The sequence below is a fragment of the Opisthorchis viverrini genome (assembly GCF_000715545.1).
Source record: "Opisthorchis viverrini unplaced genomic scaffold opera_v5_58, whole genome shotgun sequence".
Taxonomy (NCBI): Eukaryota; Metazoa; Platyhelminthes; class Trematoda; order Opisthorchiida; family Opisthorchiidae; genus Opisthorchis; species Opisthorchis viverrini.
Window position 1 is genome coordinate 1,522,112 of NW_008751716.1, and position 18,287 is coordinate 1,540,398.

The following is an 18,287-nucleotide window of genomic DNA, read 5'->3' on the forward strand; positions in this document are numbered from 1 at the left end:
CACATAGTTTGGGACCGGAAAGACACTCTATCTTTGAGACTAACTGAAAACAGATGATCGCTTGTAAATCAGGTTCGAAATGTTACTCTGACAAGAACTTTTTTCAAGCCACTGTAGAACCTTCTGTTCAGTAAGTTGGCTTTGCACTCACCCTTAAACTGAAGAGGCTGAAGGGGCTTCCGCTCAGCTGTTATACTAACAACACTGGGTTCTTCTCCCTTCATTTGCTTCCCAACAAAATTATCTGGAAACCCGTTATCTATTAAAACGTTGATGATAGATATGATTTTTTTGTCCCAACGCATCATCAGACTACCACTCTCTTGCGTTGTTTGTAATGGCATAGGCCAGATAATTTGACTGATTTCATGCTCATTTTTGTGGACACAACCGAGTTCAGTCAGAACGAACGACTAAGATAAGACGCTTGTGACAGAAGGTTAATTGATAACAGGCTTAACACGCACGAAGGCAAATAGTTTTATCTCAAGACAAACTGTGGGACATTTAAATCCACGCCTACATGGTTTGCCCACCGTGACCTACAGTAGGTATGTACAACTCGCAACTTATCACCTAATTGCATGATGGGTCATCGAAACGCCAAAGTCAATAAATACGTCATTCCGCACCGTTTAAGCAATGCAGTCCAATTCCGCAGATCAAGGACCTTGAACTGAAAGATTTGCTCACGTGCACATTTGACGTGACATCATTGTTTACCAGTATCACCTTGAGAGAAAATGTTGATTATGTACTTAAGTAAGTGCATCGAAGGAATTGACTTTCCGCTGCCATTTCGTCGGCGGATCGCGAGAGCTGCTACTTTTGCGATGTACACTGAGAGTACTGTTCAGTGGCACTCTCTACCATCAAACTGATGGCGTCTCTCACCACTGAAATGGCTCATACTAGCCGGTATTTTCCTGAATTAGTCAGAGAATGTTCCCTTTAAAGTATTTGAGCCGATACTTAGACAACAAGTTTGTGATTTTAAACAATAAAACCGAAATGGGGTTGCTTCACCAGAAGTTCATTAAGGCCCACTTTTCCAACAACTTCATCCCGCAAGGAGAAACCGACAACTTCTTCCACTTCCTATATGCTGACCTTGAACGAAATCACGATAGTACACTGAGACGATCGCCCAGACTATGTAGGCTTGGTCATCTCATTAGGTTGTGAGAAAATTTCTAAGGGACTGGCTACAATCTATTCTTTGTTGTTTTCTTGACGAATTTGTCCAAACTCAAATTGTTAGCTATCAGACTCTCCCACCCCTATAAAATTAGTATGGGTGGACGAAAATTGGTATTATTATTATTGAGGAAAACGGTGTGAGCAGATAGGTTGCTAACCCTGGACCTGGTAGAGGGGTATGAAAGATATCACCAAACTTTTGGGTGTTGTTGGTGCTACTCGCCTTCCAGGATGGGGACTGTGTGATCCTCACTGCGCCTGGTTGAATACACTGCAGGATATGGCTAACAATCTATGCTAGTGTTGTTGTCAGTTTATATCCAGATTGTCTGAATGAGTATTCGTGGTGTGGATACCTCGGAATGCTTGTAGTAAGCTAGCACTAAGTCCCTTTCCCATGCACCTTGATTCTTTCCCTCTACATAAGGCTTTCAGATAAAACATGTTTGTAAGGTAGCGAAGCATCGGGCTGAACACTAATGTCATGTTATCGATGATGATGATGTTGAATGATGATGATGAATGATGATGATGATGATGATGGTGATGATGATGATGATGACGATGAGGGAAACGGTGATGACGACAATGGCGGTAATGATGAAAGCAATGACGATCATGGTTATGATGACTATATGAGCGAGCTCGCGTCTCTTGCTACGAGGTAGCCAACGTGGCAAGGTTGAGAGTGGCATGGGAACACAAGCATATGGATGAATTGAATTGATGTTGTAGGTTGGTTTCTGTTCCTATTTGTTTTTCACCTGTACTTCACACCATCAACAGCGTGCGCATTTTATGCCAGAAACTGATTTTGGATTTCCGCAATCCTTCACAAACGTTCACGTAACAAACAAGACTAGATGGCTGGACAACTCAGAAATAAAAGTATGTTACATGACACGCGTAAAAACGTTCTATTTAGACGAGTCTAAGCTACTTAACTTCGGTTTCGTTCTGATGCCGGGCACCTTTCTAGCATGGAATACCAGAACTTCTGCCAGGGTGCTTCTTAAGTTTATATAAACATCCTTTGTTTTCTAGGGTTTCCGCTTGCACAACCTGTGGCACCATCTTCCACGTGGATTATGTAGCTGCTGCATCGTCGTTCCAGAAAACTCCTTTAAGATTTCAGTGTATTTTCTTCTGCTGCACGCCTTCTTGTATTTAAATTGGTTCCTGTATCAAAAACTTTCGAATTTCACTGTCAAATTAAATGCTCCTAGCTCTCGACAGTGCTGCTCGCTTGAGTTTTATGATCCAAATGTAAATGGTTGCGAGACTGTCACCCGCTTGCTTTTTCAAGTCGAACACTCACTGTCTCCATACTCAGCAGGGGTTGCCTCCGTCTACTTTGAAACATGGCGGTCAGCACGTTGGAGTCTAAAATGAGGATACGGGTAAACTCAAACGTCTTGCGTGGGGACCTTTGAGTGACGAGCTTCAAAAACCGCGTCCCACTGTCATCCTTGTTATTTTGAACGAACTGAGGAGGCTTTACCTTGGTTTATGAATGTTGAATGGGCGCAGACAAGCGTGATTCACCCTGATCATTAAATGTCATTGCACGCAGCAAAATCCCCATAGGAGATCCTAAGTGCAGCCTTGCAAGAATTCGAACGCGCTGGTTGGCATTTGAGATATTTAGGAGGATAACTGGCAAAAGTATTTGCCCTCTAACTATCCTCCTATCCAAGCAGTCAAAACATGACATATTTTTGTAAGCTGACCCGTGCATGGTAAATATTTCCAAAAAAGAGTTAACAGACTGCGCTCTCCTCAGAAGCCTTTTCCCTGCAGGACATCCAGTCTCCTCAAACACATATCGCTTTAGGAGCAAACCAGCGCGTTGTTTTCTCAAAAACACACTTCCCGCGAAAACTCAGAACTTAACTCTATCAAAAGAAGTAAATCCTGCGAGAAAGTATTTTTCCGTTTTCCAGTTTGGCGCCTTATTGTCCACAGTGAACCAATCAGCGAATCGCTGCGGTGTGGTGGGGTGATAATTGCTCATTTTCATCAGCCTGAAGAATGGGTTGTTCTTTCATCCATAGCATATTAAATCGAGATATTGGAGACTAGAGACCCAAAAAGTCTAGTGGTGGATGAAATTCAAAACAATGAAATTTGTCAGGTAAAAGTTGTGCTTAACCAGTACCTACTTCCGGTTGTGAATTTTCGTGTAACACGTTTAAGCACATCAATCGTAAAATTCGTCTACAATCAATCTGCTGTTTAGAGTACGCTGAATTTGGCAGGAATCTGTGTTTCTATCAAAATGCGTAGACTCTACGTCACTTTATCTTGTTCGTAGATTTGTCCGCGAAGGAGAAATGCAGTGCAATATTTATAGGTTACTAAGGATCCTTCGGGCTACCTACACATTCCAAAAGAAAACACCAGCAACATCAGTGACCGTGTCATTGCTGCAGCAAACATCATAATGAGCTGAACATATGCGGATTATGATAAATGGAGGGAATCGCAGAATCTATCGAGTAGGAAGAATACCTTTTCCACTAACTACCTCATTTTTGTCTAGATACCGAAACTGGTGCATGGAGATTTTAAACTTGATGCCTTTCTTGAGTCCACCAAATGGTACTTGTTGACTGTGGCCGTATCAAACATAGAAAGCCAGAAAAATTTTGCCTCAGGAAGAACCCCCTTCCCTCAAGAGCAAATGAAAAGAATTTCTATCCAGTCCTCTTGAAACTTTGCCTGGAAAATATTCATTTCTCTGCTTTCAAGGCTATGTATCTTGCCTGGAAAGTTGCGTGTTTTATTTCCTCAACTAAATTAAACCCGATTCGTTTTTGATACGCCATCTCGATCTGTGAAGCATTCGGAAGAATTAAACAGTTTGGCGATCTCAACCTTTTTTCATCTCAAGAGAGGTCCTCTTTCTAAACAAAAACACTCTTTTTTCTGAGGGAGGCTTACTTTGATTTATTCAGCACAGAAAACACAATGAACTACGCTGGTTTTACTCAAAACATATGGTCCCAACCATGGTACTGGGGTTAGCTAACCAATCGTTCAGATCAATAATCAAATGAATTTACCTTAGTGAATCAGGACACAATGATCGATATATTTCGGATGCATAATTTGTCAACTGCTCCATTTTTTCGCATGTTTGCGAAAATACGCCAAGTGCCGATGGCGCAGGAAAATTGTCCTTGTGAACGAGCTATCTCTTCTGAACGTGAAGTACACATATATATTCTACCAAGGGCATCTACCTCAATAGATATTTCTTCTACACTTCTGACAATAAATTATCCTGCATCCATCTTTTTTTCTTCGCGAAGAGCCTTATACTAGTTTGGAAATGTATTTCATGTGGCCTCACTTTATTCTGACTCTGCTGGGAGTCCTGACCCTACTGAGGAACAATAAAAAGTGGGAAAAAAGTAGTGCTCCACAGCGATGTGTCTCACGAAGATGAGATTTTCTTGTGATCCTTGGCTGGAAAAAATTGAAACGCTGACTGGGACAAAGCAACCAGAAAAGCAGCAGGTTGCATTCTATAACGCTCCAGCAATTTCCAGTTGCGTCTAAAAATATCCGGCAGTTACTAACTAAGCCTCTCAGTTCAGGTGAACTATATAGACCGCGGATATTCCTTTGTATGCAATTGGTTGGAACGTTTGGGGTAAAATTGAGCCTACATATACTTTCAACTCATAAACAACCAAAACTTCTCAACTAGATTAACCAGCAACCAGAAATGTCGAATTATAACGGTATGTCCAGACGGAATGACGAACGAAAGGGATTCAAAAAGAGATAACTTTTTTCCTAATGCAAATAGGAGAAGGTGCGCAAACATCTAAAGATTCAAAGGTTATTACATTTTATCCCCTACGCATTTCAAACCAATCATTCCCTGTGGGAAGAGAGCATGACAGCTGTCAAAGAGTTTTCAGCAACCTTTTGAGTAGTTTTCTTTATGAAAATAATTGGTTTTCTTGAATGGGTTAGCAGCGATGGCCTGTTAAACAAAACTCTCTTACGACGGGCCAAGGAATGTAGTTGAAGATAAATGGCGCGCTGCTCAAAACGACTTCGATATTTCAAGATCGAATAGACTGGACGCTTGATAAAAGTGAACAATTTTTGTCTGAAGGATTAGCTGCCGGGGTACGTTTGGTATAATCAGGAGTGGTGCGTTGATTGCTTCCGGAAATGTGGTCTTTTAAGTAAGGCAAGGCCAGTCGACGTAAAATCGAGTATAGAATAGATGCTGCTTGGTCAAGCATCATTTTTGGTCCGGTTCACCACAAATTCGGTCCTCTTAACTCAATATATTTCGTGGACTTATACCTGCATGGCACAGATCTTTGCCCAACCTATTGTTTTATTAGAAGGAGCTTTTTCCTGGGTGGTCAGTTGGATATATGAAACTGACCAAAAACTGCTTCAACCGTCAAAACTAATCCAGCCGAGCAGTAAATGATTTTCGTTCTCAAACCTCAGTGCATTCATCAAATAGTAATACAAACTGAATAAGAAAGAACGCATTTCTATGAGAAACTTTTTATTCCCCAATACAATGCTTATACTCAAATTCGGTCCAAGCCTAGCTACCCCGTGTCAGTAACCAACATGGAAACAAATTCATCACTAATATCTTCATGTTTGTATTGTTCACATACATGGCGATGTGGATTCGTAGGAAAGCTTAACCTCTACTCTACACTTACTTGGCCTCACCACAGACACAGATGAAATCTGGTATTCTCTCTTGACCATATTACAAAGTTTACAGGTGCCTTCGTCTTTCCGTACACAGTGTACAAATTTTTGTCAGAGGAACATGTGCCTAGTAAGGATCAAGAAGAGCGGGAAGCCTCACGTAGTGGGCTTAATTTTTTAGAGATAGCTTTATTGTAATTGTTGTTTAGAAGGGCATATACTAGGAAGAAGATTCTGGTGGCCCCTACCCGGATGAACCCACGTGCCAGGTAAACTCTTGTATCACAAGGCATAAGCTCATTAATACTGGAGACTTCCGTACTTTTACTGCAAGATTTCCGTAATCCAAATATTAACCAAGAGCACTCGCTCCCCAGAGTTATTGGACAACGATTCTGAGTTTAAATACAGTGTCATTTTCATAATCTTAAAACATTTAACCAAACATCAACATGAATATTCGCAGGAAATTTCTTTGTACATTCTCAAGTTGGGTCAGTAGGCTGCGTGATACTATTACAGTCGTACGAAGGCTCCTCATCCCCTCTGTCGGGCAGATTCTCCCCGCTGGTATCTTTCATCAGGAATATGCTCAGCCAAACAACAACAAGGACAATGGAGTAGACAAGCAAGGGAACCCCGTGCTTAACGTATCGATCCAGTTCGTTAACGAAAGAGCATATGATGCTGCCAACACGAGCAAGCCCCAATACCGTTCCGAAAGCATTTGTCCGAATGTCTGAGGGAAACAATTCCGGAATGTACACATAGCACATACATAAGGAAGAGTTAAGAAGCACTAGTGCGATGTTCGAACAGACGGTCAGAAGTAAATCCGAACGAAGATGACCAAAAGTCGTAAATATACCGCCGAAAATCAGTGTACAGCTGCTCAACCCAATGATGCATGCGAGCGGCAGTCTGCGACGCTTTGTGTAACGGTATACCAAGGACGATAATAGTATAGCCGGAACAGAGGACGATGCATTCCAAAATGCAGCCAAATAGACTATGGTTCGCACTTCACTTGCATAGAGAAGCAGACCGAAAAAACTCATGACAATACCTGTAACGATAAAACAACAAAGCAAAGTGGTTTTAGCAAGTTTTGGGGTCGAAAACGGTCTCAGAATGGTAGATTTTTGGTTACTTGCGCTCCTCCGTGAAATCTGCTCACCAATTTGATTTTCAAATCCTTCTGGAGGTGATAAAACATTTTCAAAATCATTTTCAACCGCTTTCATTGACTTCCGTTTGTTAACGCGGCAACCAGTCTGAAGTACTCGTATAGCTTCGTTCGGACGGTTATTAGCCACAAGCCATCGAGGAGATTCGGGTAGGTAGAAAAAGTATAATACACTCAGTAAATTTGGACTCATAACCGCTAAATGCAGCCACCTCCATTGAGGTATCATGTAAGCTTCAAAAGCCATCAGTCCACGGTGTATGAAATTTATTCCAAGTGAGAGGGGAGCAGTTAAAACTGAACGATATCGGGCCACTGTAAGTTCAATGATCAGCACACTGGAAACGTTTATTTGCGCAGTATTGCCAATCGCCATTAAGAAACGAGCCAAGACGTAGCTAACGTAGTTGGGAGAAAGGCACGTCCACACACCACAACAGAGTTCGAAAATCGAAAATCCGAGCAATGTTGGTTTCCGACCAAAACGATCACCGAACCATCCGCCGAAAATAAATCCAAAGAGCATACCTAGCATATAAACAGATGTTCCCAATGGTACCAACCATGATTTCGCACACCGTGTGTCAAAATCGATAATCACATTTCCAGGGTAATGCATCGCACTCTCTTGATGCACAAATCCAAGAGGGCACTGTTCAACGGTCATGTTTTCGGTTCTGACAAAAGTGTTGTTTGGATCAAAGAATGCTATGAGGTCGACGCTACTCCAATCTAACTGGAAGCGTACACAACCAATGTCGTTTCCCCCTACTGAGCTAATCCTGGTACCAGCACTCGTATGCCAGGGTCCGATTCGACTTGCTATGTAATCAAATGTAAAGTTCTGTGCAGCAAAGTATTCTTCAGCTGAATCCTCCATCCGGCATCTGTGAGGTGAAAATGAATTGGCAAACACAGGAAATGTGGACAATGAAGCCGTACTAACTGCAAGCAGTACAGCTATTGACCACTGCCACAATCCACAAGGACCAACGATCTTCTCCAAAATTGAGTCAACGTGAAAAGTTGGAACCATGTCGAGCATACGTTTCACAGTTGTGATCAGCTTCTGAGAAGTTGAATAAAACTATGAATTCGAACAACTGAAACGTAAGCCATACCCTTATGAACAGACTTCTGACGCCCAGATGTCTTTTCTTCGTCTGACTGCCCACCCATTCGGATTGTCCAATAGCAACAAGAACGGTCGAGTGCCTATCTAACCAACAGGATTTCCAGTGTCGCACGTGTGAATTTAGAGCGTCTGTTTTGCTCTCCAAAAGCAGAATCGATCAGGCTACAGGATCACGTGGCAAGAAAGATGATTGGTTCCTCTTTCGAGACCTTGACCTCTGTCAGGGCAAATAATTATAGTTGGTAAATTCGACCAATCTGCAGTGGTCGTAACAAGGACAGAACGGCGTTTAGACACGAGCTTCGCCTCCTAGTGTGTAAATCAGGATGAATACCATGGGGAAACTTCCTTAGGGTTCCGATTGCGGTTTGTAATTGTCTGTGAGTTTGTCTGAACACTTATGGCTTCAACAAGAACACAAAGTGAGGAAACCTAATTTTCATCACTCTGTGTTCTTCTCTGTCATTTTGAATGACTACAGCTCTCACTTTCACCCTCTGCTGCTGTTCAGCACACACGTTATAAAACACCAATTTTTTCTGCATTGAGAATCACCTCACTCTTCAACTTGTTTGGAGAAAGTACTTCTAGTTGGATAACGCCAAACATGAAAAAACTGTGGCCTTCTTAAAAATAATTTTGCTAATTTCCTGCTGCCCGACCGAGCCAATATAGGGTTGATTAGAAAGACAGTCAATCTGGAAGAATCTGTTCGTACATACTAACGATTCTAGATTACCCAAGTCCTAAAATTCGCCCTCGGATATTCTCCGGCGCACCCTGTCTTAAAAGATTAGTTTGCAACGGCCTTGAATATCTTTCTCTCATTTTGTCTAACTTCAATTTTTGCAAGTATTGTACATCGATTAGTAATATCAACCTCTGGACCCTTAATCAAACTGGCATAGCTAGACAGCCCGCAGAACTTATTGTCATTTCCAGAAATCTGCAGAGCATAGCATTGTCGCATTTCTGCTTAAAAACAAACAGCTCGCAAACAAAAGTCAGTGAAAACGCTACATAAATACAAAAGCTATTTCAAATTCAAACTGAGAACTATTGAAACTGCATACTGATGTATGATTCCTTTGGATAAAGACCTCTCATTTCAAGGCCAAGATAGTTCGCATTCTGTTAAGAGGTGCAGAATACTGATATATCCTTTGTAAACACAAATACCCCTTGAGCTGCAAAGGCTGGTTCAACTTGCCACAAAACAAAAGAAAGAATGCTGTGCTGAGATTGGTAAGAAATTACCACTGCTCTGTTAAAAATAACCTTCCTTCCCAAACATGCCCAAAAACGGAATTTGCCCGGATTTTTTTCGAATGGTGGTTATTGGTTCGACTTTTTCCACCTATTGCATTGAGGCGCACAGAAAACCAGCACAGTACCTTCGTATTTATGTGCTCTGATACGTACGTTCCTTTGCATCAGTTTCTACTAACGGCCACCATCTACATGTTGGAAGTGGCTACTTGCATTACCTGTCAGTACAAACTGAATGTTTCCAACTAAAGTACTTGATTCTCCCTCTCTCCCTCTGTCAGCGAATGACAACAGGGTGAAAGAAAACGTTTGCTTAAAGTCCCTGAAGCAGACGCTCTATACTTGTATAACGATTCAACTGAGACAGAAAGCTTAAGATCAAATAACCACTTATAAAAACTGCTTGGTATCTATGCGGCTCGATGTACCAGAGAGTCGAAAGGGGCTGTTTACAGCAAACGCGCGTACGAGGTAAATCAGATGAAATTAGTGCACCAGAATATATATATATATATATATATATATATATATATATATATGAGAGGCACATCTATTTTGATCGTAGCCATCCTCTGTTGCCCTCAGTGGGTAATGAGCACCAAAGCGGGACTCAAAACCAAGCACTGTTATTCAAAAGGTCGCATGCGCGCGTATGGTCAAAAAATGTCATCACAACAGTCGGTTGAAAATTTTCAAATGAAAAAACAGATCTTTCAAATATTAGGTGAACACTTTTCTTGATGTATCCCACGAGTAGTAGAACATAAAATCCTGACTCTTTGCAGTTCTTCCTTTCTCCAGTGTATTACCCTTTACTAAAATATATACCCTCGGCTCATCTAAGATAAAGAAATCAAAACAAAGTATTCTTAGCTGTTTTCAAAGTTTTGTCCCACAAGTGATTTGTTTTTTGTTTGTGTATATTCATACGAATGCGAGAGCAGTTTGGGTTCGAATCTGTGTTCCCGGTAAACTTTTTTATTACTCACTTTGAAACAAACCAACCTATCCTATGATAATTTATTGCTCAGAATGAACAGGTCCTCATCTAGCGAATATACACTCATTTGCAAACTAATTTGGTTCTTCGTGAAACCCACCTGGAACCCACCTGAATCTCTCGTTTGTGGTGTTTTGAGGCAACTGAATGTGCTGCACCAGGCCGCCTCATGTTTCAGTCGCTACGATATTCGAGATATCGCGATACATGTATATCTTTGTAATGTACTACTCATAAGGTTGCTGAAAATCCGTCGACAACCCATGACCGGTTTCGCCTTTTTTGGGGGGCTTATCAGGTAGGCGCAGTCCCCGGGTTTCCGTCATCTTAACGTTCTAGTTGAAACAAAATTGCACCGATTTAGCGAATTTCCGAGAGACTCGTCTGGAACCCAGCTGGATCTCTCGTTTTTGATGTTTTCAGGTCCTCACCGATGTCCGTGCAATTACGGTCAGTTTTGGAAATAAAATGCTTTCACGTGTCTTGAGTCAACTCACTGAGTAAGATGAAACACAGTTGAAAATAATTTTGATTATTACATAAAGGCCACATAAAAGCAAGTTGGTTTTAGGCAGGATGAAAATTTCCTCGATGACGTACCAGAATTTCCGGTTTTCACAAATGTCAAACGGAAAACGTCAGTTGAAGATTTGTGCAAGAGATATACAGGAAAAATCTCGACGCTGCCGTGGGCTAATACTGCCTGTGTTGCTGCCCCTACTTACGCAACTGCTGATGATAACGATGTTGATTACGATGAAAATGATGACGGCCATGATAATGATCTTGGTCATCTGTTCAATAATAACAATGATGACACTGTCCAGGCTTGGAAGACCTGGAAGCATTTCAGCATTCGTACTTTCTTCAGGTGACGTGGCAGCTGCAAACCCAAAGGATATTTTTGCTGCAAGATTTTATTCAACAGACATCCCTATTTTGGTCAAATTATTGAACAAAATGAAGTGAGACAAGGCTGTCTCTTGAGAGGAAAGACTATCTCTTAGTTGTGCAGGTTACCAGCTACCACTGTCACACTTGAATCTCTCAGTGAGTCGATTTTTGCGAGCTCCGATTAAACCACCGTCATTGCCACTCACTGGTATGGTTTGTGTGGCTGCAATTACTGACCAAACTGGTGTTCAATCGATCGAATCGGATGCTTCGGATAAGCAGTCCAGCACAATTTTTTATCTCACCCCAAATTAGCTTGCAACCACTCCTCAGGTTGCATAACCCCAGGAAGAAAGGATCATTTTAGGTTGGGATTTTTGCCGGAAAATGATATCCATAGCATCAGAGTCCATAATTGGCTTGTGTTTATTGGCTTTCAATTAACACACTGTGTGTCAAAAATTCGTATTGGCTGGAAAAGGCTATGCCTAAGACAGATGATGAATTCACTGCTCGAAATCTGATCGAAATCCAACACGTATTTGTAGGTCTTTCTGCTATAGTCAGTTGACATCGGCATTCGTTTCTTTTACCAAAATGTCAATATTTTTCTCCATCCTGAGGGTAGGAGATAAGACCTGCCAATTTCAGCCTCGAAACTGCATTCCGACAAGACAGATGGACAATGTATGCTGCATTGAGTTGCGTTGATATTGACTAACGCATAAAACTGTGCAGAATGAGTCTTTTAAATCGAATTCAGTCTAATGGAGTGTCTCCAGCCCTGGAATTGAGTGCAGCTCCTACGCCGTATGCACTATGAAGCATTGCGTCTGAATCACGCAATAGCTGGACAGCTAAATCTAGAATATCGGTAGTGTATGTTGCGTGACCCTAAATTAGGTCATGTTTTGGAGACTTCATACACTGTCAGAAAAGGAAAGCAAAGTTTCAGCAAGGGATGACCGCTGCTCGATTCGACGGGTGTCATGACATGTAGGCTGTTTCATAGACCAGATCTTTAGAATTTAGAGAATGGCTTGCGTTGTTTTCTTTACTAGCCGATAATATAGGTTTTACATAAAAAATTGACGTCTGGCTGGATCACGATGAACTTGAGCGATGTCCGAGGGGGGAAGTTGGTGAACTAATAGCTGCCAGGGTGAATGATACCCTCCTTTCTCACCGGCCGAGGGAGAAGGTGTCCTGGTTATCCCATATTGCGCCTTCAACATAAGCATTCTGAATCATCTGACACAGAATCAGTTTTAAGCTGTAATCGCTTGCGCTTGCCGTATTGGAAAACCTAACCAACGACGCAATAAGAGGGTATGTAACGTGTGCACCAAACCCGGAAACAATTACTCATCCGCCACGTCGATGAGGAAGACGATTACCCAACTGATAAAAGCAGGGATTAAGACGCAGATGTCACTTCTGCTCATTGCAGAAGCACGAGGCTTTTAAACCGTTTTATTCGTCCTTCCGCCGCACTAACCGGCTGTCAAGGGTCTTTGCTGAAAAGTCCCATTATAATTCATACGAGTTATCTGATCAACTATAAATAATGATAATAATCGTTCAGCCGTAGCACCCTTTCGGTGCCTAGCTGCCATGCCACACGAAGGAGGCACGAGGGCTGTGATAATGTCAGGTCGCCCAAGTCTAGACAGGAAAAGTCGAATGGCAGAGGTCGGGTTCGAACCACGGACCTTCCGGTCAGTAAATTCGCGCTTTAACCACTTGAACCACCTCGACCCCGATCAACTAGAGATATGAATTGTGGCCACAATAAAAACGACAATTGTGAAAAAACAACTTATCGCACATACAGCAGGGTTGCCGAAAATTAGCACCACAAGGTAGATATTCTGATCCAAACAAACTCACTAAAATGACACCAATATTCACACTAACATATAAGGTAATTCCCGAGTTCCCTAAAAACATTGAGTGAATCCCACAGCTGGCTGAGGCAATCACATGAAGTATATTTCTCCTCGGGGACAATGTGTACATTCTCGGAATTTCCCGCATGAAAATAACGATGTAGAATCGCACAGTCAATGACTGCACACGAGTGTGCGCACTTGAGGATCACTTTTATCCACGACGCTACATATTGCTCCTCACCATTCATTGAAATACGCACCCTTCATAGTCATGCATTATTGGTCATTCGATGCAGATGCAGTCCATCATTTGGGAGACTGCAATGAATTTAAATTGAGAATATACTTGTCCTATTCATTTACTAACGTTGACTGTGTGCTTGTTGACCCCCGCCTGTTTTGTTCCATCGTGGCCCCCATACAATCACCTTGGCACAAAGGCCAGCCCGACAGACACCGATATGTTAGCATGTGCGTGTGTCTGTCTGTGTAGAAAAGTTCGCTCAACAGCCAGCGTTCGTGTGGCCTGCTAAGCCTACGCTGACTTGCTCCAGCTTGACATCCGTGTGTTCGCACCGCTAGCCGGAATCACCACACCGGTCTCGGAAGTGCCGATCTTCACCCATGCGTCAGCCGTTATATGGTCTGCAGATCTCGGCGCTGCGCTGTTCAGTGACATAACTGAGCACTTTTGAAGGTCACGAACGTAGACACCTGAATTTTTGTATAGTTTTGCTTACTTCCGTGCCAACAGAGCTTGGCTTTTGAAGCCCAATTCTTCCGTTCGATATTCAAGATCTCCGAACTTACGCGTGACCCAAAGGTTCTCTAGTGGAACCTCAGAAAGGGCCACCATTGGTTGTGTTTGAATGGTTGGGTGAGAAAAGGTCTGAGTAAACAAAGAAGGATGACATGTACATCTGTAATTCTACATGTCCTTAGTCGTGAGCAATTTGCCAAATTGAAATGCAGTGGTCCATATTACTTTCGGCAAAGGCCCTCCGGACTTCCCGCAGTGGACAATCAATGCCCAGCTCACCCGTGATCCGCTGCCTATGTACTGGCTAGCGGTTGCGTAAAATATATGCACCAAACTGCAACATGTTTTTCGCTTTGAATTCAACTTTCCACGCGAGATCATGTGCATGCCAACTGCAGTGGATAAGCACATATCTAAGCCCCAAACTTATTTAGGAACCTTTCATGCTGGTGATGCCTGTGAGGCGTGCATAATTCACCTCACCACTTTATGGGCAGTTAGACCAGTTAGACTCGCTGGCTCTTAGGATCGCATGAAAAAGAGCCTTTATCCAAACAAATTACAAGAGAAGAGGCTGCAACAAGCCATCCAACGTTCACTTGATTGGACATATTTGTATTCCTCTCAGACTCATTTCGAAAATCCTGGACAGCTTCATCGCAACCCTCCTCCTCTCGAGTAGACACTTGCATTCTCCTCACCATAACTCCTCACTCTAGGTTCCTTTCTTGCTAACTAAGCACAATTACGTTTCGAACTTACACCATCAGGGTGGGTTCGCGTCTCAGGCGGTTGTATTGTGTACTTTCCTGGTTCATTACTGGGATACTTGACGTACTCACGGAGTCATGGGTTAATACATTGAATAGAGACGCGCTCAAATTTTTTGTGTTGGTTTTTTTTGTNAGGTTCCCAAAAGGCACAGATCTGAGAAACGAGCATCCAAATGTATTTTGAACTGGGTTCTAGATGAAGCTTGGACAACCGTCAGAGGAAGGACACTCCATGGCACCGACTGTCCGCAATGCGATAGGTTGTTGTTTAATAAATGTACGCAATGTGAGCTTAAACAAGATCTTACCACGTACTTATCGTGTATTAGTTAGATCAGCGGTGGAAACCTTTTGACCAAACCTTATTCCAAAAGGGCCTAATTTCTTCGGAGGCGAGGATACTCAAGGAGAAATAGGTCGACCACCGCGAGACGTTTCCATAATCGAGGGATTCAAGGTTAGCCACCATCTTTGCAGCAGCTCGTCGGACACACCGTATGAGGTTTACGTTCTTCTTGCGCCCTGACTATACTACTTGGTTGACTACTTGGTTGGACGTATGTTACATAGAGTACCTTGAAGTAATTGCGAGTACTACGGGTAACGGTATGCCCAATCATCCACAAAACAACGAGTGATTCTTGAGCTGATTTTTATAGGAAGGTGAGGGTATACGATTGGCAAGAGCCAGATACCTACATGCGTTTTAGTATTTGTCTCCATAGTGTCGTCTGGTTCATTTTTAGCAAACACAGAGAAGCCTTCAGTGCGTCTCTTCGAACGATAGAGACACACTTTTGTCATTCAGAGAAGGATTCTAGTCAAGAGCCAACTGCTTTGCAGCGCTGACACCCATTTGGAGGATATTGCATTTGGAATTCCAGGACCTCACGTCGTCCTCTAGAAACAGACATGGACTTAAAAGCGAGTCAAAAGGTCTTTGACACAGATAAGAAAGGGGTGCGCTTCTAAAATGGAGCATTGCGGAATACCAACGAAGACCGACCCAAAAGAAAAGTGGATTGAGACGACGTTCACCCAGAATGCTTTACCTGACAATGAAATCTCAGTCCAACGTAGAATTCCTCCTTGATTTCCATAAAACTCTAACTTGTGGACTAGTAAAATGTTTGGAACTCGACCAGTTACCTTAGATAAGCCGAAAAATATGGTATCAAAAAAAGGGCTTTTGTCTTTGGCTTGGGTGAAGCTGTCCACAAATATCAGCATATTCGTCACGCTAGAACAGTTCCGAAGAAGGCCGCATTGTCCTTGGGATATTGGTCTGCTGGCAGTGGGATGATTTACGGTGACCTGTCTCAAAACGTAGTTGACCACTCTGCATGGTGTGCTAGTGAGACTGATGGGCCTCGATTTGTAAGTTCATGTAACAATCGTTTCCTTCCAAGCATAACGAAGGCTGTCCTCGTCCAACGGATGAGGCAGCATCGGGTAGAAATGCATTGTCAAGTTAAATGACGTTTCCCAATGATTTCTGATGGATATCATCTGGCCCCAACGTACTTAAAGGATTCATCTTGTGCAAAATTCACAGAGATGCCCCTGCTTGAAGATTGGTTTGGTGGAAGACCGCGAGGATTTCATGTGATGAAGTCGGTAGAGCAGGACACAGGCCTTCATACTGCATGTTCTCTCTTTGCATCACAGTTAATTTTTGCATTCACCGTGACCGGAGAAGTTTGTGCTCTTCATGATATTCAAGACTGCTCATGCGCATTTTATAAGCTGTTACTTAGTGACCAATCGTTCAAAGAATCCTGTGATTCTCCGCCGAATATCGCACTCCGGACACATAGTTTCAGGCAATGAGCAAAATCACCCCCCAATACTTCACTAGTCACTTATGTGCTTGACGGCGGACTCATTATGGCCCATCAAATCTTTCCTTTGACAAAATTGTGGGCCTGTACACCTTCATGATGCATAGGGCTGCACTGGCCGGAACAACGTTTGTCGTGCTGCAACCATGTCACAAAATCCAAGACAGGACACTCAAGTCAATACCAACTTAAATGCACTACCCTTTGTAGGTAAGTATGAAGCGCACGATGCCCATAAACATTTGTATGATGTTCACGCTGGGCGCCGTAAGATCCTTTTTACCTCATGCACAAGCTTGCAGAGGCCGAGCCTTTGACGCGCACCCAAAATTTACCTGAAACCGTAGCCTGAAGGAAGGAATCTTTCACATAACGCTTTAGTACTTGATGGTATAAATTCGGGTCCTTAAAGTCTTCACATGCGGCCGCGGTTTTCTTAGAAGTTGTTTAAACGAACCCGGAGACCACTGCGGGCGCGGAATTTGTATTTTAACGGCTGTTGGTGGTTCCGTGCTTTGTTCCTGTTAAAACGGCGGAAAATTTTGCGGAAAATCTGGTTCCTCAGTCTTTTCCTTCCGTATTGGATTTGGAGGTTGTCTCAAAACGACATAAAGAATAATCACGCCCTTTACGTCCACGCAAACGCAAAAGGGAAAGGCCGTTCGCGGCCTGTACAGGTGCTCAGTATTAGCGCAGTGGAATCGCAATTCCAAAAGCTACGACGTGTCCCTGATGGAACGAAAGAGACAAGTAACTGAGTTCAGAGTACAAGCCCAAATTTCTGAGCCCCACCCAGACATCTCGAGGTCTCAACGATGCTAGGAAAGTATTCCACCAGATTTACCGCCAGGGGGATGGTTGCTTCAGTGGACAATGAGATTCTGTTAGCTGTGAAAACGTAAACGTAGATTACGATTATTTTTGGCGTGAGCAAATGCGACAAAATGTAACATTTTGACGCAAATTTTTATTTTACTTGCAAATGTTTTCAAACAGAGAGCGTTGTGCGGCTAATTGGGCCCACTTGTGTATGAAAAATTCTTCTATCGTTGCGGCAATCTTCCCGCCAAAGCTAAGGAATTCGTCACATTAATTGGGGGTTTTGTTCTTTATGATGGTCGGCACACGCTATATCTGGAGCGAGGCAACGGTGCCGTTGGATGAACTATTTTGTTTGTGGGCAGAACAAACAGGCGTTGCGATAAATTGGCCACTGCTTATAAGTACTTGCACGAAATAAACGGATTGATATGGTTTCCTGGGTGCACTTAACGCGCTTTCTAAGAGATATTGCAAATATGGTGAACTACCGGCAAGCCATCAGACAGTATGGTATTCGCAGAACCGTCATCGCGACGTCGTAGTTGGGTTCCTGGACTGCCCCGCGCATCAACATCTTAGACGAGCCGTCTAGGGTTTTCATTGTAGTTGCGATATTCTTGGGTCCATCGGCGGTTCACAGTGGCTCATTGCTGCTATTCAAACGAGGTAACAACGGCCGTGTCTATATTAGAGTCTCGAAATGGAAAAAATGCCAAAAACATCTCCTCACTCACTTTGATGTGAGCTAGAATGTCGCCGGAAATAACAGTTAAAAGTTGTCACAATTTCTAACTACTTCAGTGAGGTGACGCTG

General features: G+C 42.8%; 1 protein-coding gene across 1 annotated transcript; it reads right to left on the reverse strand.

Moving 5' to 3' along the window:
- Positions 1 to 6,386: 6,386 nt before the first annotated feature.
- Positions 6,387 to 8,123, reverse strand: T265_03945 (hypothetical protein; the record flags this gene model as incomplete). Its single annotated transcript, XM_009168545.1, has 1 exon — positions 6,387 to 8,123. One exon carries the CDS (start codon positions 8,121 to 8,123, stop codon positions 6,387 to 6,389), a length of 1,737 nt encoding a protein of 578 aa, XP_009166809.1.
- Positions 8,124 to 18,287: the final 10,164 nt, after the last annotated feature.